This window comes from Taeniopygia guttata, chromosome 3 (genome assembly GCF_048771995.1).
Source record: "Taeniopygia guttata chromosome 3, bTaeGut7.mat, whole genome shotgun sequence".
NCBI classification, from domain to species: domain Eukaryota; kingdom Metazoa; phylum Chordata; class Aves; order Passeriformes; family Estrildidae; genus Taeniopygia; species Taeniopygia guttata.
In genome coordinates, this window is record NC_133027.1 from 26,406,256 (window position 1) to 26,425,960 (window position 19,705).

Below are 19,705 nucleotides of genomic sequence, written 5' to 3' on the forward strand. Positions count from 1 at the left end.
TTTTTATAGAAATGAAATACAATGCCCAAAATGGTTCTGAGGAATTGTAATACAAGCAGCTTAATTCATAAGCATGACAAAGCAAAAGAAGCAAATACTTTTTTCCAAAGCCTACAGCTCTCTAACAGTTGTAAGGAAATAAACAAGGATTATAATCTCAGAGTTTTAACTAGACTGCTTGTTTTCATTTTATTCTACTTTTAAATGTCTTTTTCATCTCTGTGTTTATTATTACTGCTAGTGTTGCAATTATCCTGAGACACAGTTGTTCGATGTTACCCTATTAATCTGAAGAGCTGCTTTGGTATTAAATGATCAAGGCAAAACAATCACAGTGCAGCAAAGTTAGTGCAAAAACCTCACCGAATTTAGAGAAGACAGGATTTCATCCAGATCTAGGACTCAGATTAAATGCAAAATATTTTTTTTTGCGCATTTGGATACAGCCAGTCCTTTTTCTTCTTTCTGACTTTTAGATTAACTTCTGACTACAATAGTCAACATTTAAGTGTTTCAGAAATTTCCTAAAAGCACTAATATAATGAAATGAGTTTCTTACTAATTTGCAAAGAAAGGCATGAAAAGAAGAATGTGGGAATCTAAGTCTTCTGAAATGTGAGAGCAAATTTAAAAAACCAAAAGCATACATTCTCTCTTCAGAACAAGTTTATAGGCACACATTTTAGTATGCACATGTTGCAGTACTCAACCAGGGCAACTTTGAGCCTAAGCCATAGAGAAATATTACATGGGATGTATCAGATGCACACTGCAGAAATTATGTAGAAACATATCTAGAAACTAAATAAGAATTTAGTTGCTAAATTCGTTAAAACTCTGCCCCCTTTCCAAAATTACCTGAACTGTAATATAGCCCTGAGTTACTGTGAAAATTTGTCAGGATGTTTTAGGTTAGAACCTGCTACTTGTGTTGCTGATGCCACACACTTTCCCCAGAAATCTTCTTCTGAACACTCTCAGTCCCACTTGTCTTTAAAATATGACGTGCCTTTAAACTTGTTTTTATGGCTGTAGTCCATAACAACCCTGCTCCTTAATATAATTGGAATTCACTTTAGTCACTAACACAGGCTTGTCTTAATGGTTCATCATGAGTCCCACAAAATGAAAAAAATAATCCTGAGATTTCATTCTTTGTGAGTCAAGTCTTCTTCGGCCTTTATAATCCATTTGTTACGTGAAAGAGCAGAACATTCTTTTTCAGTATATGTCATTTCTCATTTAAAGTTACAGAAAGTAAGATTTGTCCTAGCATTGTGACATCCTACTAGAAAGGTATGTTCTGAAATAATTAGTACTGTAAACATTAGCATGAATCACATGCACCAGGGCTAGTTAAATCCTGGCTTTAGGAAGTACAGTTCACAATCAAGGCTTTCAGATGTCCATCTATTTAAGACTGAAAGGGAGAAGATGATTTCAAATGTGTTAGATGTACAAACTAACTGCAGTGTGACTTCCTGATACCAAATATTCATGGGTATGTAAGTAATACTAAGGAAATATTTCATGGAAATAACAAAACCAAGGCATGGCACTGAAACTTCTAAGTTAAATAGTAATGAGGAAGGGAAGAACTCTAAACTCAATTTGCTGAAGGCATAGGATTTCCAATTCGTGATGCTTAAAAACAACATTAAGGAATAAAAAGCATAAAATTGGCACTCTCTGCATCCAAAATTTGAAATGTTTTCTTCCCTTTACACATGGCAGTTACTTATGAGCCCTCAGCTACACTTGGAGTCACTATAAAATCATCTACTTAATCCCCATCCAGTTTAACCAAGCATAGTTCATTGTGGTACATTTTCTTCTGATCAGGAATGATTGACTTCTGAATATGATGATGCTGTGATTTTCTCCATGAATGCTTTCTAAAGCACTCTCTAAGGTTGCTTTAGAGTGAAGAACAGGTAGAATATGACCTTGTGTTTCTATATAGGACTCCTTCACTAGAGGACCTCATCAAGGCCTTCAGTCTTGAGAAATAAAGACTAAACCATGTAGCTGAATTTATTATCAGTCTGAGACCATTTTGCCTGGGTAGTTAAAAACCTACCTGGGCAAAATGCAATAGACATTGCATTTGTCTATTATTCTTCCAGCTTCCATTCACAATATGAAGCTATTCTGCTTAATCATCTGTGTTTCTTGCTGCATTCCTCACCTTGGTCCAGGAACGTCTCACAAGAAACCCATGCTTACTCCTACCAAAGCCTTGTATTCTCAGCAGCTTTGTCCTCCAGCCAAAACTTAAGAGTATAGGCACTTCAACAAGTTGCCACAGGGCAAACTTAAAAAGCACTAGCTTCTCCAAAAATACTTTTATTTTGCATAGCAGAATGGGAAGTATCTTATCCTTTACTGGAAGCACATTAAGCCACCCAAAATTTATCACAGGACATGGTGTATAGGAGTTTATTGTGATATTGAGCTGAAGTGGAGGTTAGGGGTATGCAGGATTAGAGTGCAACATGCCCTTGCAACATAAGCTAGTGGAATAGGAGCTCTGGACTTTTCATGACTGGACCTGAAACTGATCAACTTATGCTAGAGGATGCAACATACTCATGGAATTCAGAAAATCTGAAGGAGAGCCAATAATATAATCTCCTAACTCACATTATCACTCATTAAAAATATAAAATAAAAATCACCCGTCACTTTTGAGGATTAGGTTAATGAGATGAGAAAATATTAATTATCAAACCTCTTAAAAAGAGGTTTAGGCTCACTTAGAAGAAAATCTGAATTACTGCCTCTTTTAGTCAGCTTTTAGCAAATTTTGAAATTATCACATGCATTCTCCTTGTCCTCCTACAACTGTTTAAGTAAACTATACAGCAAAACGAGAAATCTCCACCAATATTTGTATGCCTGAACTGGAAAACTGTGTTTCCACAATGCATTTATAAGGTGGCTTAAATATGAGACTATTTAGTGACAAAATTAGAGCCCAGTTCTCAAAGAGTATCCACATATACTTCTGTGCATGTATAGAAACTTCCACATATTAAATAACTCAGGTTTTGCACTCCAGGAACAAAAGTATTGAGGATATTAATAAAAGGATTTAGGATAGTAATAAAAATGCAAAATAAAATATATTTAAATCCTCCACATTAATGGTCTAATGTGCAGAGGAGCTAGACAATCAGCAGATGCTAAAAGGTATGGCCAACTAGCAATATCAGTGTCATCTCCAGAAAAGGTGGCTCAAGGTCTTGGACCATATTTTACTTAACACATGATGCACAAAAGATGTGGGCCATTCAGTTTTTAAGCAAACCCCGACCTAAGCAGCCACAGGTTACTAACAGCAATTTTAGCTAAAATATTGGTGTTTGCATGAACAAAAAGGCAACAACTACAGCAGAGTACAGATTAACAGATTTTTGGCATTCATATTTTAACACTGGAGTCCCATTTCAAATGGGCCTTTTGCTGCTCAAGCATAACAAACTTTTGGCAACGTTATTGAAGGACAGCTTTTGTTGAAGTACACACATCCAGAGACTGTTACTATCCAAAGAACAGCTTTCAGTACCTGCTGGGATCTCAGGAAGGCAGCATCGATCTCATCCACCTTCTGAGAGATCGTGTCACTCACTAATCTGTAACGTTCGTTATCCTCCGTTATCATCTTATCCAGCCCCTCTCTGGCCCTCCATGGCACCAGCTCCAGGAAGGCACTGCCAACTTCATTCAGAGTGTCCACTAAGCCTTTGTTGTTCTTTGCTTCTTTTTTCAGCTCCTGTAAAAGGCCATTTAAAACAATTAAACCATTTAAATATGGCAGTATATGAATGCAACATACACAGTTCGCAGTTTTTTCATTCTTTCAAATACTGCATGAAATGCTTTCCACGCAAATCAAAGGGATAAATTAGAATACTTATTTTCAGCTAAACTGTATTAGCTTTTTGGTACTGTAAGTTGTTTGACAAAAAGGTAAGTAATTATTAAGAAAATTTTCCACAAAATCTAACCTAAATATATTTCTCCATTCAGTATGACTGAAAATTTTCAAAAAATTGTTAGTACTTCGTGAAGCATCCAAAAAAAATAAAACTAATGGATGGTTCTGAACTGCAGCTCCATAAGTAATTAAATCATCAGCAAATGAAATTGGCATGCAATATAGCAAAACATTATGAATTAAAATTATTCCTGCAATAATTCTAAATTATTGGATTAAATTTCAAGTACACATTCACATAAAGGAACAAGCTTTTACCTGTATAGAACTTCCCATCTATTAAAGAAATTTAATAGAATTTTTTTAAGCTTCCACCCTCAACATTTTCTATACCATGCAGCTTACAGTGCATTTTTTTTTAATAGATCTTGTTAAACAAAATTAGTAATATATGTTTAAAATGCTGACACTTTACAGGATTTCATCCGTGCCACAGCTAAAGAACTAAAATAACTTTGTTTGACAGCTTATGAAGTTTCCCAGTCTTAGGTAGCTCCTCGAATAAAACAAAAATGCTGTTCTTCTCTTGTGCTAAAATAAATCTCAGCCCAACTTCATAAGTGATTATAACAGATGACTCTGGAAAAAAGAGTTTGAGTCTTAACTACTGTTACACTTATTCAAATTATCTGATACCAAACTTAGTTATTAAAAAAATTATTTCATATCAAGCATGAATTAACACAAAACCTCACCAAATCACAGAACAGCAAATAATTTCCAGGTTCTAAAACATACTTTTTGTCTTTCTTGTACTTGGCTTAATTCTTCACCCTTTGGTATTTGAGTTTCATATGAGAGTAACTCCATCTCTACTTCATCAAGCCATTTGCAGAGTTCCTCATGAGTTGAGTGCAGTTGCCCTGCAAGCTTCAGAGCCTGCTCTAAAGTCTTGGATACATCAGAACTTAATTTTGTAATATCTTTGTATCTCGCTTTAATGCCTTCCAGTTTATCTTGAACAATTACAACTTCATCACCTAAAATATGAAAAGAATGTTATCTCCTATAATGACAAATATTTTTAAAAAATCAAAACCACCACAACAACAAAAAAACTAAAATCCTAAACTCCACATATTACAGAAACTTCAGTATTTAATTTATAAAATAACCCAAGCAAAGTGACAAGGCCAATACTCAACTGTTGTAAATTATCCTACCATCACTAAAACCCACAGAGGTACAAATTTTACTTCAGTTCAGGATCAGTCCTTCTGTCTTTTTTCTGCTTTACTAAACTATTACAAATTAAGGAGTTAAATCCATTTTTAAACAGAAATGTTCTTATTAAAAAAATCCACCCTTAAATTCACAATACTTCTTATAAAGGCCAAATAAAAGATATAAAAGTGTTACTGAAAATGTAAAGAACAAAAAAAATTCTACATATTATTAACTAGACTTTCAATTACAGTAGATTTTGACATCACAATTCACCCTCATTGCTGTCCATTTGAAACAAAACTCAAAAGGCTAAAAGAAAAACAATGCATTGAAATTTATTAGCCATAATATTAGAAATGTTCAGATTTCATCACAGAATATGTGTAATGTCAAAGTTTGGAACAGAAAAGGATAATACCCTGCACAACATATGTATGTCTCAAAGGGTTCAAGAACTTCCTAAGTACAGGAAAATCTGGACAGATGCTGATCTACAGCACAGACACACTGTGTATAACTGGAATGCAACTTTTCCCACAGTATTAGCTCCCATGGCTGAAGCTTTCCCCTTGCAGTAATAGGTAGTCTAATACCTTGTTCATCTGTGGATGCCTGCAGGGAATTTACTGTGTCCACTGCCAAACAGCCCTCCATTATGAGTAATGTCCATAACTCACTATTAGGAATGGAATGCAGGTTCACTAGAATAATTTTCCACTAAAAATAATAAAATGATTCAAGGGCTAAATTCTCTACAGGCAAAAAAGGCCTTTTGCTCACTTACATTAAAAGTAAAATTGGCCCCAAAACATAACCTAGGTTGACCTCAAGCCTTATTAAAATAAACAACTATGATTGCTTTAACCAGTAAATATGAACCATATTTACAAGCTTCACTTTAATTTTCTTAGGCAAGTACAAGGAAAAAAAGTATGACAAATTATAGTTTTATGTAAGTTCTCACCTGTTGTTTGCTTGAGAAGCTCTAACCCATTTTGTATAGCCAAATCAACATTTTGTTTTCTAAGAAGAATCTCTTCCTGAAGATCCTATGAATAAAGGTCATTTATGTTAGCACAGACCTAAAAAATATATTATTTTTATTTAGAATAAGCATACTGACATTTTAAACAAAATATATTAATGAAAATAAATGATGTATGAGGATATAAATCAAATTAAAAACATGAATTAAATAAGAAATGAACAGAAATCAAAATACCAGTAATTCAGAGTGCTGTTTCTCAAGCAATTCTGTGTTGCAATCTTGGACTGACAATTTGTTCAGTTTATCATGGATTTCATTCAGCCAGTTCATCAATTCAACTTCATCCTCCCCAAAAATCTGAGCATTGCTGAAAGCTTGCCGGAGAAGTTCAGATCTGCTGTTGCTCTTCTCTTGAATTTCAATGTATCGTGCCTGAGCAGAATCTAGCTTTTCCTGCACCATATCTTTATCTTCCCTGGAGCTCATAGTCTTTAGAGACTGACCAGCACTAATGGCCTGATGTAAACTCTTATTGTGAGCTAGGACATCATCTTCTAGGGCCTATATTTTATTTTAAATAATGAAGAATAATGGAAAAGAAAATCAGAAAAATGGAAAATAAATTTAAGTGGAACTCAATAAAAATTTAACAAAAAAGGACATATTGCCAACATAAATGTATAAAACTTAAATTACAAGGGGAAAAAATGAAACAGTATGGTAAAATGAGTACAGTGCAACAGCTTTGCCAGTTTCGTTGTGCTTTACAGAAGATCTAAAAAGTATGATCAAAGCAAGTGAGTGGTTTGTATCTTACTTTATGCTGAGAAATCTGCTGCTGCAGTTTGGAGGCCTGTGTTCCAATGGGTTCTGCATTTGCAAGCCTCTTCTCTGTGGTTGTCAGCCACTCCACCAGTGGCTCCAGAGCTTCATGGAACTGCTGTGCTACCACCGAGATGCCTTCCAGCTGACGGTTCCTATCAATGCACCCAGGAATGGTTATCTTTTGTGATGAAGTGAGTGTCAAACAGTTTTAATAAAGAAAAAAAATCTCTTGAATCCTCTGCAAAACACTCCAGAAATAATTCAGTCTCATTGTAGCAACCAGTCACCAAATGAAACAGACATGATACTTAATGGAAAGCAAGGTAAAGTAAAAATCAAATAAAATTAAAAACAAACAAATACCTCCAAGGTTAATATACCAGTTTTGAAAATAAAAATAATATCACTTTATTCATATACTGTTTGCTAAAAATAATCTAGCACTCAATTCAGCAAAACATTGTTTGGCTGAATACCCAGTTAAGATGGTTTTCAAGTTTCCAGCTGTCTTAAAGCATAAAGTTACATTCCCTTGACTATTATACATGTTTCAAAGTTAGGCAAAGGCTTTACTGAACCAGAACATACTGTCATGCTTCCTCAGTGTTGTAAAATATCTTTAAACCTTTTTTTCAATTATGACAACAGAATTATTTGGTTCTAAATTTGTCTTTCTTGTCCTGGATAATAGCTCTTAATGAAGCTAGTGAGACAAAATTAATAAAGCACAGAGACTTGACCCCCAAAACCAGAAAAGCAGTAACTAAAACATTTCTGGTTCAGATTATTACATGTCAGAGAAGACTCTTGATTACAGCAAAGTTTTCTCTACAAGCAGTGCTGAACAGATGTCATTCAAGACTTTTAGATGAGATTTGTTCTATGTGAAAACATCACAGTAACGTCTTTCAAATAAGGATCTCATTCCAGATAAAAGCTACATTTATATGTATTTTCCAAGGCTTATAAACAAAGTAGCTTGACACACTTAGCCATGGAACACTCTGTGATGTACTCTACATTGTTTTCAGAATCATCCTCAAATTCCTTCTTCATTTCTAGAGACCAGCCAAAGAACAATGGAGACAAGCTTGCAGCTAATAATGGCTTGGGAAAAGCTGCAATTTCATTTGTAATTAGATATCACTAGACTGGGAGGATATTATTAAATTAAACATGACATGAACATTTACCCCAGCTAATGGAGTCAGATTCCTTCAATAAAAAAGAAGAGAAAAAAAAAAAAAAAGGAAATAATGGTCTATTAGTGGTTGCCTAATTAAATAATCCTATTATTAGTATGAGGTAACAAAACAGGTTCAGCTAAAGAGAGGCTACCAGAATGAGCAGAAGACAGCAGAAGTGAGGTTAGCTCAATGCTACTTTAGACACCAACACAACCATTTGTTCTTCACTGTAAAGTTTCACTGTGCGCTTTAAATTTTTCTTCAACTTCCCAAGTCCTCTCTTACTCTCAATTATAGGCCTTTTTCCAAGCTGTCTCATGAAGTCTTCTCTCTGCTCTGAAAAATACTGTCCTTCTCAAATCCTCACCCAGAAAACTTGTTCAGTAAATCTTTCAACTCAGATTTCTTCAAAGACACTTTACAGTTCATAACTGTACAGGTATCTTATACATTTGCAAGAACTCATAGATGTAAGTCTGTGTTTATACAGATACTGTGTGCATGGATTTTGTTTGATTTTGTTCAATTGGAACTTGAAGTGGACCTCAATGCCTTTTAAGAGATAGGGTTTTCTGTGTTGCTAGAATATATAACTATATACGTTAAAGGTCCTTTTTTTCTTGAAAATTAAGAGAGCTCAGTACTTGGCACGCATCTGCAACTTACATTACAATGACCTCTGAGTTGCAGAAACTAATTATGTAGATGATATCCAAAAACAAAAAAGAAGAAAAGGAAAAAAAAAAGAAAGAATTGAGTGCTGCTTCTTTGTAGCAATTCAGAACTTTGAAGTTCCGAGAGAATATCATTATTATTTGTTAGGTTTAAAATTTGCACTTGATTCTATTGTAAAACTTGTGCTTGCCTCAAAACACTTGCAATTCTAATTAATTAACAGAGATAAAATATTCAGAAGGTGTAGTTAATCCTAGTAGATTATCACATTTAAAGAGCTTTTGGTCTCTTCAGGTCACTTTTCTCCAGTTTTCCCTCATAGGACCCATTATATCAACATGAAGACACAAAGACATAATGCAAGCAAAAGCATGATAGTACATTACAATATGGAGTTCCACATGCTGCTTCTAAACATCTATCACATGCTATATCTACATTTTTCAAGTCCATGAAAGAATTTCAAGTACCTTGTTTCAGCTTTACTGAGCAAGGCATCCCATCGACTGTCCAGGAAACTCAACTGTTTCAAGATTTTCACTCTATCAGCAGGCTCTGCTGACTCCGCAATTTTCTCCCCTTCGCGCTTGATTGCCTCCACAGTCGGCTTGCGGTCATCCAGCAGCCTCTGCAGAAGCTGCAGACAGAGCAATCAAGCACCAGGTTATTAAGAAATATTGCAATAATGCAAATGTAACAACAGAAGACTTCTTGAAAAGCTGTTAAAAAAAACCCAAAAAACTAAAACTAAACCACAATGCCTGTATTGTGATAAAAATGTGAACAAAGCTAATCAAAGAGGCACACGTAACACACACATCAAACCCATCCCTGACCAACGCAGGCTCATTTTAGTTTCTCAGTTGTTTTCCTAAGAACACTGGAGTTTCACGAAGCCCAAACAACAACCCTGGTTTCTCTGAGGTAAGGATGTGTGGAAGCCCAAAAAGTGAACAACATAGAAGACAAAGTTCTACATTAACACCCTTGAGGGCATCCAGCTATTTAAATTAAGTTACATTTTATAGGAACATTTATGGGAAAACTGCATGCCCTGCCAGATTTGGCATCACAGAGGTAATTCGGATACACAGAGAGATGGGAAAATGGATACTAAAACTATTGTATAATCAACTCATCACTTATGTGAGATACAATTGAGTTCACCAATCCAGCGTATTACATTAACTCCTCTGTGAAGAATAAAATGTGCCTCTGTCTGAAATCCTCCCTTCTTCCATTCCCTAGGTGCCTTTGGTAACGTTAACATTTTGCCACTGCAGGTATCCCAGGACAACAACCTGTACTGGCCATAAATTTATATTAAATCCTTGGGTGGCAGTGGGCCACAGAGTCCAACTGCATGAATTGTATGTTTTATCAGCTACATTATCATTCTTTTTTCTATAACCACTATTAAAATATGCCAAAGTTGATGACACTGATAGAGTTTCTACATTAGCACAGGCCACTTCCCAATGGGATTCCATCTAATTACCAAAAATGATCCCATGAAGATCAAGAGTCAAGTTTTTAAGTCCATAATCTGCAAGCTTCTTTTGGAAGTACTAGAGTGAAAATTTGCTAGGTTTTATTTCCTACCTTTCAAATGGCCAAATACTGAATTTTCTGCTTTATTTTTCCAATGGATCTTTAACATCCTTTCCAGATAATATTAATAAACCAGAGCTCAGACTGCACAGTATCACTCTGTCTTATATCCAAGATGAGCACATTTCCTAACCCTGGACATAGTACTGAGTTTTGAACAGATGGCTCCTTTAAACACCTCAGCACACTCCAGTGTAATAAAATACACTTGAACAGATATTATGATTTGCCAAAGACTGGGAATTTATTCTCATTGATCCAGTGGAAGGAGAGAGATTCTGAAACCATTTCACTTACCTTCTGTTCTTGTATTTGAGCCTTGACAACTTTGAATTCAGCAGATGGTGGTTTCTGATTAGCCACAAGATCTTCTGTATCAATGAGCCAGCTAAGCAGAGATTCAAGGGCATCCTGAAATCTCCCACAGTGGAGGAGAGCTTCCTGCAATTGCGCAGCACGCTGGGCAACCTGAAAAAACAGTGGAGGATCTCACCTATTCATTTTATTTCTGTGAAATAATTAGTCAAAATCTGTAAAACTCTGTCAATATCACTAATAAATACTCTTGTTTTTGTAACTATTCATAACAGCACAATGTCACAATTCAGCATGAATCTGGATTCATTAATTGGGGCTGGAGACCCATGAATGAACAATGAAAAGAACAGACTAACTCCCAGTAAATCAGCCTGCTCTAGTAATTCCTTACAAGTTACTACTGCTTTATGTAGCCACAGTATTATTAAATATACTGACAGGATGTTTGCATTTCAGATGGTCTTTATTTTTCTTATAGAAAGAATGAGCCAGGATTTCAAAGTAGCAGCTGTTAATAAATCCCAATAATGCCATCAGCGAGAAATAAAAATAGGAAAGGAGAAGGCAAATATGTGAACCTCAGGTGTATTTGGTTCTGCTGCATCACTCTTTCAGGAAGAGAGCAGAAGATGAGCACCATTTTTACCCCCCACCCTTTCCATTCCCAACAGCAGCTACTGCTGAAGGAAGACTTCTGAAAAGTACAGAAAAACATCTACAGCCAGTTTTTCAAAGCAGTGTTACTTTCTGATGCCTCAAGCAAAACAATCTTTAAAGTGCTGTAAAGTCATACAAAGCTGGGCTGTACCATTGCTCTTTGCAGGTACAACAGTGTACATGAGCAAATAGAACAAACTGGAAAAAAACATGCAAACAATGACTGAAAGTGGGACTGGATCTCCAGGGATCCCTTCCAACCCCAACCATTTCATGATTCTGTGAGTCTTTCCTGAATAAAAACCCAGAACAGACCTACAGAAAGTTTGGCAAAACCTTATAAATGACAGCAATGCCTCTGGCTATTAGCAATATAAAACTTATCCTTCAAATTACAAATAAAGTCATTGTGTAAAGCAAATACAATTCATATTCTTAGTGAATATTTAATTTCCTGTATTTTGAAAGACATCAGCAAGCAAATAACCAAAAGGCAGAACACAACAAAAGCAGGATAGTATACAAGATAATAACCTTCTTATTAAGAGTCTTCCATCGGGTGTTGACATCTTCAAGGTCACGTTCAAGGTTTTCTGTGTTGGTACTTTTAGCAGCACTCTGAATAAGGCCCTGACCCAACCAATTTACTTCCTGTTGTTTTACTTGTAAGGGTTCAATTTCTTCTTTCTGGAATACCTGCAGTTGAAACCCAAGACAGACATGAAACATGGTAACTTCTGTCATAAAATGCACATGGTGTTTACATGTCAGTATGCAACAAAAACATTGCTTAAAACTGGTGTCTAGAAGAAAGGAAGCCATTCCTTGTCAGGACCTTCCTAAAAAAGCATTAATAAATCTAAACAGAATAGGCTCAATCTAAACAGAGTAAATTCAATACATCACAGAAGGGGAAATGGCATAGATTTCCATTAGTAGTTTTAGATAGGAAGGAAAGGGACAGAGAAAAAGAGAAGTGGTGAAAGTTTAGGGGGTTGAAAAAATATAACTTCTGATAGAGGGGGGGGAAAAAGACTGGACAAATTCATCTGTTTAATTATTTATGTATAAAATATAACAAAAAATGGCACAGACCAAGAGAGACAAGTGGGCATTTTTTTCAAATTAGGACTAAAGCCAAAGTTTTAAGTCAAAGAAACAGTGAAGGAAGATATTTTAAAATCTGTTTAGGAGAATGGTAACAAGTCAGGAGGCACTACAGATGCTGTTGAAACAGTATCCCGGCAGACACACAGGAAAATGGGCTTTCATTCAAAGGATACTCTTGCTAATTGCCAAGGCTTTACAGTACCCATCAGCACTTTGAGCAGTTTTGTGTTTGCTTTATTTTACTCCTGCAGGTATTTAGGCTTTTCCAGAGCCAGATTATTACCATTAGCAACAGCAATGTAAATCTCCATTTGTATTCAGCAACATTAAGCTGCACTGACACAAGTGTCAATGAGATCAGAAAATGGCCTGAAGCCCCTGAATTAATTACACAGGCTAGTGAAAAATAACCAATGAATAAACAATGCTAAAGAATGCTCAACTTTTGACCCTAAATCCTTCCATTTCTATAGCAGCATTCAGTAACAGTTCTGGTGTACACTTAGTGCATTCAAAGCAACCTTTCTCAGCATCCTGAAAAGCAGAGATCACTCTGAATGTACCAGCAAGTCTCCTCTCTTGCACCAAACACACTGTGGCAAGTGATTGCTTTTAAAGCTGCAGACCTCAGGTGGCTGAGCACACTTCCACCAGCTTGACAAGTTAATCTAGCAGCTACTGCAAACACACTAAACATGAGGGATAAAATAAATTAAGCATCCCTACGAGATTTGTTCCTACAGACAAAAAAAAAATCCCCAAAACCCTGTTAAGACTGTGGTTACATGAAAACTGAGAGTGTGCAATGAGTTGGCTGCTCCTAGAAGAAGGAAAATGCATGTGTTTTTCTTGACTGTAGGGTAAGGAGGAGGCAGAATAATATTTCAACACTGAATCAATAACAAATTCTTCTTTTATGGGCTATAGTCTCATCGTTTGAGAACAACATCCTACCACAGAGAGGACTGATCTACATAATCTGCCCTTTAAAAATGCACACATTCTTTGTGGAGAGAAGCTTAAAATAAATTACAATTATTGCTGAGGCTAAAGTTTACCAGAACAACTTAGCAACAAAGCTTGAAGTATCTCAGATTTCAACCAGAGTGGGAAGAAAAAAATTACAGACCCGACAAACACCCTTTCCTTATTACAAAGCTTCCCTTGCTCTCTTACCTCATCCACCAGTCACAAAGCACTGCAAGGTCCTGTGCTTGTAAAATACTACCGTAACGTCAGATCTGCTTTCTGGCACGCAAATGCAAAAGGCATCTTTCAGAAGAGGCGGTGAGCCTTTAATCTGTCTTCTTTAGAAACCACAACCATCTGATACTGTTGCTTACACCTTGATGAGTAAGGCTGCTCACGAACACATGGCCGTAGCTGCCCTTGAATGGCATTGCCTGCGATCGCACTCAGCGCAGCCACCGAGCACCGAGACAGAGCACGGAGGAGGCATTCCAGGTCGGGAGCAACAGGCAGCAGCTGGGCAGCAACAACCCTGCCCAAAACAGCTGGAGTAACAACCACCCCCTCGGACTTTGCCCCCAGTTCATTTCCCATACTTACTATTTCACCTGTTTTGGACACCCCATGTGTGCTATCCAAGTGGCATCTGCCTAACTAACAGTTTTTTTTAAAGTTACATTTTTGCAATGATGGCAAAACTTAGAGTTTGAAACAAATATCTTTATGGTTATACTGCAACTATTTCACAAATCTATGGATTTTTTTTTCTAGTTACCTTGTTGGACAAGAGGCCATTGCAGACTGTATCCAAGGTGTCTTGGATGCCAGTAGTCCAGATATTGCCTTTATTTCTCTCTGGGAAAACTTTTGGGCAGTTTACAGTACTATCTAATTCAAGCTGTTGAACAGAAAATGCCATTTCATTTGAGCCTGTACATGCTACACTGCATTCTTCCGTATCAGATAAAATTTCATATTTTGCAAAATCCAAGTCACTAGTATTTACAGCAGCATTAGTGTAATAAACATCTACATGAAGAGATACATCATCCACATAATCCTCTTCTACTGTTGTGACTTGTATTTTAGTTTTTTCATGAACTTCATATGCATTTTCCACTTCATTTTTGTCAGGGGTAATACTTCTTTCATCATCTTGAAGAGGATCGTCATGTGACAGAATTTGCTCTTTGAAACCTTGTAAGTGAGAGCATTTCCCCTCCATCTCTTCCTGATCACTCTCACATGTCTGGGCATTGTTTTGTTTTACTTTTCCAGAGGGTAAAATGTCATGCAAAGCCAGTCTGCAGTTTTCTTTGACAGGGACACTCAAGCTTGCAAGCAGCGGGGTTTGCTGCTCTCTGCAAATTGCTGGGATATATGGTCTGAACTGACCTACTACATGGATATCTTCTGCAGAAGACAGACTTCGTACTTGGGTTTGCTCCCCTGCTAATGGTGTATCTTGTTTATCTTCCCTTTCTGTTGGAGGGCTGCATAAACCAGAATCATCCTCTTCCGAGGTAAGAGAATTTGTACCCCATTTGCATTTGCCTAGTCTAGCTGCCTCCGACAGATCAGCAGTTTCATTAAAGGAGCTTTCACTTCTATTAGTGTAATCTGGAAAGCTGGGTGGAACAAGCATTCTCCACGATCGCCTGTGCTCCTTCTTTTCAGTGTGAGACTTCACCTTGGGTAATCCAGCTGTCCGAATTATATCGCTGTTCAGCTTAAGAGCATCAAAGATCATTTTTTCATCTAACTTGTTAGCTTCACGGCTTCGGAGCTCAAAAACACTGGAAGAAGAAAGGGCACCATTGGAGCACAAAGTACTGATGTCCAGTGTTCTGTGACTGTAGGGTAAGGTCCGGTCTGTGAAATGCCGCGAAGAGAGGCTGCCCTTGGAGCCTGAATCGATCTGTTCATTCAGCCTCACAGTGTCATAAATAGACCTCTGGGGAACGTAGCAGTCTTCAATATTTAGATCTTCATCTTCTTCCCCTTTGCCAACACATGGAGGATTCTGACGTAGACAGTCTGGCCTGCTAAGTGGCTTCCCCATGTTGAAAGTATTCACACAAGTATACCTCAGTTTTCAGAGATTCAGGGCAAACATTTAAAAAACACTAGGAATCTGAAGAAATAGTAAACTTGCCCTTAGCATAAGATGCATAGATACGAAAATATACATCATAAGATATGAAGTAACTGAGGTCATTCACAATCAGTGCATCCGTTTAAATTTGACTTTACCTGGATATGAGGTTTTCCACCTCCCAAAATATAAAGTGCTTCAGTAAGAAAGTAACAGAAATGTCCCAATGTCACAGAAAAACAAAGTATAGCAGAAACCAACAGTAGCCAAATATGTCAAATATTCAGTGGAAGGCTTCATTTATTTTTCCAGGTCAGAATCTGTATCTGAAATCTCCCAAATAAGCCTTCAAATGAACAAGTGTTACAGAAGGCAGTACATTATCTTCTGTACATGACTGCTTAACTGTAATCCATTTAGCTGGCTTGCAGGGTCCCATCTCCTTTATAGATAAAACATGGTGTGGCAGCTTAAAAAGACAGAATCCACAGTGGCTTGTATGGTCCTGACCAAGGCACGGAGAAAATCCTGGGGGGGTGGGGGGAAATAAGTTAAATCCAGAACAGTAAGAATAATAAAACAGCCCTTTACTTTTTTGGCAGTAGCTATAAATAACCTTGATCTAAAAGGCAGCTTATCCTCCTCTTGTAAAAGGTTTGTTCGCGGTGCCTCCACAAGTTCCACAGGAAAACATCCCTTTCTGGCAGCCAAGCGAACGCGTCCTTTGAGCAGACCGTCGGAAGACGAACGTTTCAGAGCGATTCTCCCGTTGCCATCCTGGAGAGCTCTTTAAGGCAGCTGCGGAGCCGAGCAGGCGCGGCGCGTTCCCCGAAGGCACGGCAGGTTTACATTCGGCAGGTCCCGACTACGAGCCGCAGCTAGCGGGCTGCTCTCGCCTCCTGCTCGCTTCCGAGGCGCAGCTGCCGAGGAGCCGGGCAAGGGAAACCCCCGCCGCGCAGCGCCGGCGCGTCCCGCCCCGCGCCCCGGCTCGCCCCGCTGCAGCCGCCGAGAGCGCCCGGCTCGCTCTCCAGCAAACATCTGCCACCGGCCCGCCCGCGCCCGCAGCGCCGCTCCGGGGGCTCCCCTCCCTCGGCCCTCCCCGCCGCCTCCTTATCGCCTCAGCCGCCGCGCCTCGCCGCTCGCTCGGTGCCGCGGGGGGCTGGCGAGGGCAGGCGGGGAGGCCCCGGCGGTGACATCACTCCCGCCGCAGCGCAGCCCGCTCCAGCGCCGGGGAGCGGCCCGCGCCGCCCCGGCCGCCTGCCCGCCTTCCCGGAGAAACTCTGCCAAGGGGGGAAGCGGCGCTGTAACCGCGCCATCGCCCCGGCTCATAAAGCAGTCATTTCAATGGAGGCTTCCTTTTCCAAAGTTACACCGAAACTTTACCTCTGCATTACTTAAAAAAGAAGAAGAAAGACATCCCCCAAACTCGCCTAGTGTTTAGATTAGGTGTTGGAATAGTCACGGATTGCTCCACCTGACATGCAAAGTTCAGTCCAGTTTTGACTATTTTCAGTCTGTTCACTGGCCCCGAGGTAAGAGCTTAGGATTGTGTTGGTTGACAGGGCAGCCGCTCCTGAAGAATTCCGCTCCTACTGAAAGAAACATTAAAATATTGGGGAAAAAAAGCCCTAATCTGAAGGATTTTTTTTTTTTTTCCCTCCAAGAAGGATTTATTGGAGCCTTAAACCAGCCTATCAGGACAAAGATCCTGGTTTTGGAAATTGACGTCTTTTAAATACAGTTCAACACTTTGCACCTATACTTCTAGCTCATAATCATGGAGGGGAAGGGTTGGGAGACTCACAGGAAACTTGCCAACAGCACAGGAGGAGTTGCCACGACCAAGCAGCTCCACTCCAGTAGAAGCCAAACCCCAAATGACCTGAGCTGCTGGCGTGACAGCAGACATCAGTTTCAGGGACAATTCCGATCTCAGTTTAAGGACAGCATCAGGCACTTAGTGCTGAAACTTAACACACTGCATTCACTACAATCAGCTCGAGCGTTTGGTATTAAGCAACAAGCAGGATACACTGTATGCAAGCAATACAAACATACCACACTTCATGTTTATTGATTTACTTAATAAACAGTCACCTACATATCAAAACACTAAGGTCATGCAAAACAAATTCTCTTTTCCTCCTCTCTGGTGAGCAGCCATATAACATTTGGATTATGCCAAACAGATAATCACCTCTCTAGATTCTCTAGCAGAGAATATACTATAATAGTAAAGATGCAAAAAGAATTTTAAATACTTTTGATGAAAGGTCCTATCATCCATAGTTATTTTCACCCAAAACAACCAAATCCAGACAGATCCCTGCTAAATTCAGAAAGTGCCGCATGATTTTATAGGGGAAGTGTATAGATGAAATTGGTCTATATTTGTTTAACAGCAAAATTATTTTAACAGTTAAAAAATTTACCATTTAAACAGTTAAAAATTACCATTTTTTCACTGTTTCTGCTGAAGACTTTTGTATGACAGGTAAGTCACTTTCAAAACCCAACTCTTAAAAATGTTCATACTTGCTTATATTACCTTTGCTTTTCAATACAGACCTGAACTGTAGTAAATCCCATGGAAGCTTTTAGTACCTTATTCTTGGGTTTGTAAACAGCACATGGGATATGCAACACTTAGCTCAAAGAGGAACTTAAAGAGAAACTTCTGATTATGCCTTCAACATTATTTGCCTTCAAAGCAAAAATCAGAGGACTGACACCTTCTATATAACTAACAAGACATGTAGATGTGGCATTTAGGGACACAGTTATCAGTGGACTTGGCAGTGCTGAGTTAACATTGGACTCAATGGTCTCAGAGGTCTTTTCCAACCTAAACAATTCTGTGGTTCTATAACATAAGCCAATTAAAATCTTAGTTCAAGCTTATTGGCAGGAATACTCAGGCTACCTAAAAATTCCCATAAAGTCCAATTAGAAGGCAACCTCTAATGACTATATCTACTTTAAATCCAAAAATAAAAGCAAAAATCAAATGAACCATATACTCATGAAAGCTGTAATAGTGACATGTTGGTTTTACTAAGAAGAATGACATAAAATAATTCAGTTTTGGGTTCTTTCTCTATTTCAGAGAGAAACTAGCTGCAAATGCTTCTCCAACTGCAAACATTCTAGCATTGTGCAGTTACTCAAGCCCAGAGTGTTTGGCTCTGTCCATGTGCACAACTGTTTTTTGTTTTGCTTTTGAAGAATGGTGGCAGACTCATTGTACCTTAACAAACCTAATTTACTAAGATTTCCTTTCAGGACTAATGTACACATTGCATACAAACTTTGGGGTAAAAAGTGTCTTACAAAGCCAAGTTAATTAGTACTTTTTTGTGTGTGTTTTATATTGAGATAAAGTCTTCATTTGATTATACTCTACTTGAAGTGAAGTAAGAGTCATTGTTCTACTCTGAAATTAACTGCTCTAAAAAATGTCATTCACAGAAAGTAAATTTTATAACTGCACTGTAAATAAATATACTTTAACACTAATGGCAACTACTTACAATTTAACACTGACAACTACTTTCAATTTAACACTCTATACTGACTGGAGTAAGTACATTACGAAGAAGAAATATAAATAAAACAAGTATGCATATGCATTTTAAATAGATATGTGTGTAATACAGCTCAAAGCCAGTTTATTTTTAAAAAAAAACATTATGTGTTTTAATGTCATGCCAAGAAGATGCATGCAGCTCTAACTCTTTGTACATAAAAATTTGTTAAACCACAAAAACCACCTCTGGCTCATTATACAAGATCCTTCCCTGAAGAGAGTGAAGATTCCATGTTAATAGAGCTATACCAAAGAACAACTCTTTTGCTTTACTCTTGAGGAATTGAAGTTGACTGTAGCTGACCACAGAAGCTAAAGACATAAGGAGCCAGACAGTGGTTTTGTGGCCACAGCCACATTTTCAGGTTGCATGTGTTTGCGTACGTGCACAAACGTGTGAGCAAACACAAACACACCACAAGTGGAGCAGGATCTGTGGGATCCAGTCTCCCTACAGTTTGCTGCCTCAGGTAGAACTGTTCTCTGGAAGAGCAAGAGTATAAATAGATAGATTACT

The 19,705-nt window shown here is 38.0% G+C and overlaps 1 protein-coding gene across 34 annotated transcripts in view; it reads right to left on the minus strand.

The window, feature by feature from the left end:
• Nucleotides 1-19,705, minus strand: part of DST (dystonin) — a 286,720-nt gene that overhangs the window by 53,192 nt on the left and 213,823 nt on the right. For 29 of the 34 annotated variants that reach the window (XM_072926480.1, XM_072926476.1, XM_072926483.1 and 26 more), the window contains 8 exons: nucleotides 11,963-12,124; nucleotides 10,751-10,921; nucleotides 9,313-9,479; nucleotides 6,973-7,132; nucleotides 6,390-6,716; nucleotides 6,132-6,216; nucleotides 4,739-4,980; nucleotides 3,569-3,775 (listed from right to left, as the gene is read on the minus strand). In XM_072926480.1, the coding sequence (XP_072782581.1) occupies nucleotides 3,569-3,775; nucleotides 4,739-4,980; nucleotides 6,132-6,216; nucleotides 6,390-6,716; nucleotides 6,973-7,132; nucleotides 9,313-9,479; nucleotides 10,751-10,921; nucleotides 11,963-12,124 (1,521 nt within the window). The remainder of the gene's footprint in view (nucleotides 1-3,568; nucleotides 3,776-4,738; nucleotides 4,981-6,131; nucleotides 6,217-6,389; nucleotides 6,717-6,972; nucleotides 7,133-9,312; nucleotides 9,480-10,750; nucleotides 10,922-11,962; nucleotides 12,125-19,705) is intronic. The other 5 variants (XM_072926488.1, XM_072926470.1, XM_072926466.1 and 2 more) reach the window with 1 other exon arrangement.